We start from the raw sequence: 4,756 nt of genomic DNA, 5'->3' as shown, positions 1-4,756 counted from the left end.
TTGAATGTTGCTTGTTGAACTACCCGTCTTGCTTGTGTTTGGGGTTAGGTTTAGAATGACGGGTAGTTGTATATGCTAGATGGGGAACCCTGGCTCACTGAGTGAAACTAGTTAACTCACTCCTCACATCCTTTTGCAGGTGACCAGTAGAAAGAACCATAGCGCTCGCGGAACTGTAGGAGCTGGTGTAGATTGGACATCTTTTGCTAAAGACTCGTTTTCAAGATATATAAATGTATGTTTTACTTTCGACTGCGTCCATGGACCATATGTATAATATTTTGGGCTTGTGAACTTCATGTTTTATATATATGGAATAAAGTATGTTTTATATTCGTGACGTGTTGAATCTGATATTAGGTTAGTCCAGCCTAACACAACTCTATGATTTGGTACGGGTTGCAAAGCCTTAGGCCGAAGATTAGAGGAAACGAGTTTTGAATGGATATTCTGGGTTACAGAATTATGTTTGTGACTTGGAAAGTCTATTCTCAACCCGTCGTAACACTTTCGGACTTGGCAGAGGAAGGTCGTTCGGGCATGTTCTTGTTTGATTGTTGCCCGGTTGACTGACCGATGTCTAAAACGGTACGGGGGTGTTACAGAGGTGGTGTCAGAGCATGGTTTAGATCATGCGGTCAATCACGCGTTTTTCGTGTTTTGTCGAGTCAAATGTGTCGCAAAAGATGTATTAGGACCAGCAGAGTTCCGCTCTAATTAGTATTCTAAATAGAAATTCCTTGTTTGTGGATTGCAGATGGCAGGGAGGGGAATGAGTGATGGGGAACAGGATTGGATGCTGGGTATAGACAGAGTCCCAAGAGGAAGGGTACTGGATATGAATCCGAGGGGAGAGTGCAAACACTGACGCACACTAACCAAGGATTTAGTGAAGAAAACGTAGGAAAAAACAACAATCTGTTTGGACATGATAAGAGATACCACCAGAAGAAAACTTTCCACCAAACCGTACTGTAAGGAGAAGACAAGAAACAGATGATAGCGAGTCGAGTGTTCAAGGACCAAGACCAATAAGGCGGAACAACCTGATTGAACCAGAAGTTCATGATCAACCACAACAAGGAGTAGGAATGGAGCACACTCTGAAGATGCTTCATGACGTGATAGCGAGGTCATTACAACAACCTCAGGTGCCACCTCAGCCACTCGTGCCACCACAACCTTCAGTTAGTACACCGATGTTACCGTTGATAACTGCCATGAAAAATATGAAGACACCACATTTTGAAGGAGGGACAGATCCATTTCAAGCCGACCAGTGGCTTCGAACAATGGAGAAAAACTTTGAGACCCTGACGTGTTCCGAAGAATCTAAGAAGAAGATGGCAGTGTATTACTTAGACAAAGACGCGGCAGAATGGTGGGAGAGTAGGGATCGCCAAGTAGGACATCTGGTCACCACTTGGGCGGCATTCAAACAAGAATTTGAACACAAGTACTTCACTCCTGAATCTAAGCGAAGGCTTCAACGTCAGTTTGCAAACTTGGTACAAGGAGATAAGACGGTTAGAGAATATGAATCTGAATTTATGCGATTGCGACGACACGTGCTGCGAGGACAAGATGATGAGGAGACCATGATATCTAACTTTATGTTTGGTCTTAAACCAGAGTTAGAGAATAGACTAGCAGTCGGTAACTACGAGAGTCTCACCGAGCTAGTGGAAAAAGCTGTGAATGTGGAGATCAGATTGGAAGCTGAGAAGGCGGCAAGTAAGAAATTCAAGCAGCATCAAGAAGGAAAGTATGGTGGAAATCAAAGATCATTCAAGGGTAAAGATAAGGAAAAGGAATCGGGAGGGCCAAGTCGACGATCTTTGTTCACAGGAAAATGCTTTAACTGTGGCAAGACAGGCCATAAGTCAAGTGAATGCTTCGGGAAGAAACCTGGATCCTTTCAGTCAAACTCCTACAATCCTACATGTTTCACGTGTGGAAAGAAAGGGCACATCTCTACCCAGTGCAGCGTCAACCGTCCTATCCCAGCTACGCCAATCACTGTCCATCCTCCTCCAGCTCCACCTGCAATCGCACCAGCGCCAAAAAGGCAAGCTATAGGAGGTAGAGTTTACGCTTTAGAACTAGAGGATACTAAACCTCCAGGCCCATCTAAGGGTCCCATCACAGGTATTTGGGTTCTTTAACCTTACTAATTTGACTTTGTGTTGTATGATTGCTTGTGATGGATTGGTTAATTTCTATTGGATAATTATTATGTTGTTGATATATATTGATGTTGTGGCAGGAACTTTACATGTTGCGGGGCGTCCCACACATGTATTGTTCGACTCCGGGGCAACACATAGTTTCGTGACCCCTGAGGTAGCTGCCGAGTTTGTGGGATCATTTGTGATTGACAAGATGGATGTGGCTGTAATGACTCCCGGAGACCAAACCCTCCAAGCAAAAGAATGCCTCAGAAGAGTTCCGTTAGTCATTTGCGAGAAGATGTTCTTGGCAGATTTGTTGGTGGTGCCCTTAAAAGGATATGAAGTCATCTTGGGCATGGATTGGTTATCAGGCTATCGGGCACAATTAGATTGTGGAAAAGGTCGTATTTCGTTCAAGGAGAACGGGCAACGGCAAATAGTGTTCTACGGGATCAGTCCAAGCAAGTCTGTGTCTTTAGTAGCTGCCTTGAGAGTGGAAGATTTGCTTAAGGATGGAGAAGCGTATCTGGTAACTGTAACTGCTAGTGAAGGACCCGCTAGCAATGGAGTTGAAATTACGGATATTGCGGTAGTACAAGAGTTTGAGGATGTATTTGCGGCGTTAAAAGAGTTACCTCCACCTCGGAGTAACCCTTTCACAATTAACTTGGAACCTGGAGCTAAGCCGATAGCAAAGGCTCCTTACCGCATTGCACCCGCAGAGTTAGCAAAGTTGAAGAAACAACTTGAAGATTTAATGGAGAAAGGTTTCATAAGACCTAGCTCTTCACCATGGGGAGCTCCGGTCTTATTTGTCAAGAAGAAGGATGGTAGCATGCGACTTTGCAATGATTATCGAGGAATCAACAATATCACCATCAAAGATAAGTATCCTCTTCCGAGGATAGACGAGTTGTTGGATCAGCTAAGGGGAGCAAGTTGGTTTTCGAAGATCGACTTGGCGTCGGGCTATCATCAGATTCCAATTTTAGAAGGTGATGTCATGAAGACCACGTTTAGAACTCGTTATGGACAATACGAGTTCGTAGTAATGCCTTTTGGACGTACTAACGCACCAGCGGCCTTCATGAGATTGATGAATGAAGTCTTCCACGATTATCTCGACAAGTTCGTGATAATCTTCATCGATGACATTTTAATATATTCCAAGACAGAAGTCGAGCACAAAGCACACTTGAAGTTAGTGTTGGAACGGTTAAGAAACCAGAAGCTGTATGCCAAGTTCAGCAAGTGTTCTTTCTGGAAAAGAGAGATCGGGTTCTTGGGGCACCGTGTGTCTGGAGAAGGAGTTTCCGTAGATTCGGAAAAGGTGAAAGCCATCGAGGAATGGCAAAGGCCATCAATGGTAACTGAGGTAAGAAGTTTCCTCGGTTAGCCGGGTATTATCGAAAGTTCGTCAAGAACTTTTCTTTGATCGCTAAGCCCTTGACGAAGTTGACCGGAAAAGGAGTTTCGTTCATCTGGGGAAAAGAAACGGATGAAGCATTTCAGAGACTGAAGAAAGCTTTGACCACAACACCGTTATTGGCATTACCTGAACAAGGTAAACCTTACACTGTGTACGCAGATGCTTCTAGGGTTGGGTTTGGTTGTGTGTTGATGCAGGAAGGCAAGGTAATTGCTTATGCATCAAGGCAACTCAGGAAACATGAAGAGAACTACCCAACACACGATTTAGAAATGGCGGCAGTGGTGTTTGCGTTAAGGATTTGGAGATCTTACTTATATGGAGAAGTCGTGGAAGTATTCACAGATCATAAGAGTCTCAAGTACTTGTTCACACAGCCTGATTTGAACCTCCGACAAAGGCGATGGATGGAGTTTGTGGCGGATTACGACCTGAAGATTCAATATCATTCAGGCAAAGCTAATGTAGTCGCAGATGCACTAAGTCGTAGAAAGTTGGCATCTGATATTGGAAACGAAGTGGAAGCGTTATCAAGTGAGCTCAAGTTGATGAGTTTATGGGCAATTGAAGGGGAGCTAAGTGAGCCTTTAGGCATGTGTGCCGTAAACCAGGCAGATTTACTCGCACGGATCAGACAGGAGCAACAACGTGATGAAAAGTTAAAAGGGATCATCGCAGAAGTTAAAAATCAAGAAGCTCCAAATGAAAGTGGCTATTATGTGGGGGCAGATGATACACTATTACTTAATGGGAGGATATCAGTACCACAGGGAGAAGGGCTACGAGATGGGATTTTGAAGTCGGCGCATCAGTCGTTACTCAGTATCCATCCCGGGTGTACGAAAATGTATCGAGATATCCGAAGGTATTACCATTGGCTAGGAATGAAGAAATCAGTGGCGCGATGGGTGGCTCAATGTCAAACTTTTCAACAAGTCAAAGTCGAGCATCAGATTCCAGGAGGATTGTTACAATGCTTACCAGTACCTCAGTGAAAATGGGATTCCATATCCATGGATTTCATCACTGGTTACTCCCGGCTCGAGGTAGATCAAACAACGCAATATGGGTGATTGTCGACAGACTGACGAAGGTGGGGCACTTGTTACCGATGAAGGAAACCGATAAGGTAGAAGTATTGGCAGAGATGTGTGTG

The 4,756-nt window shown here is 44.2% G+C and overlaps 1 protein-coding gene across 1 annotated transcript; it reads left to right on the top strand.

The window, feature by feature from the left end:
- The first annotated feature begins 1,091 nt into the window (after positions 1-1,091).
- Positions 1,092-2,165, top strand: LOC125590563. Its single transcript, XM_048764171.1, has one exon. The coding sequence runs from the start codon at positions 1,092-1,094 to the stop codon at positions 2,163-2,165; it is 1,074 nt and encodes a 357-aa protein (XP_048620128.1).
- Positions 2,166-4,756: the final 2,591 nt, after the last annotated feature.

This window comes from Brassica napus, chromosome C7 (assembly GCF_020379485.1).
Source record: "Brassica napus cultivar Da-Ae chromosome C7, Da-Ae, whole genome shotgun sequence".
NCBI lineage: Eukaryota > Viridiplantae > Streptophyta > Magnoliopsida > Brassicales > Brassicaceae > Brassica > Brassica napus.
The sequence above is the reverse complement of the archived record's forward strand: the minus strand, read 5'-3'. Positions and strand labels throughout refer to the sequence as shown.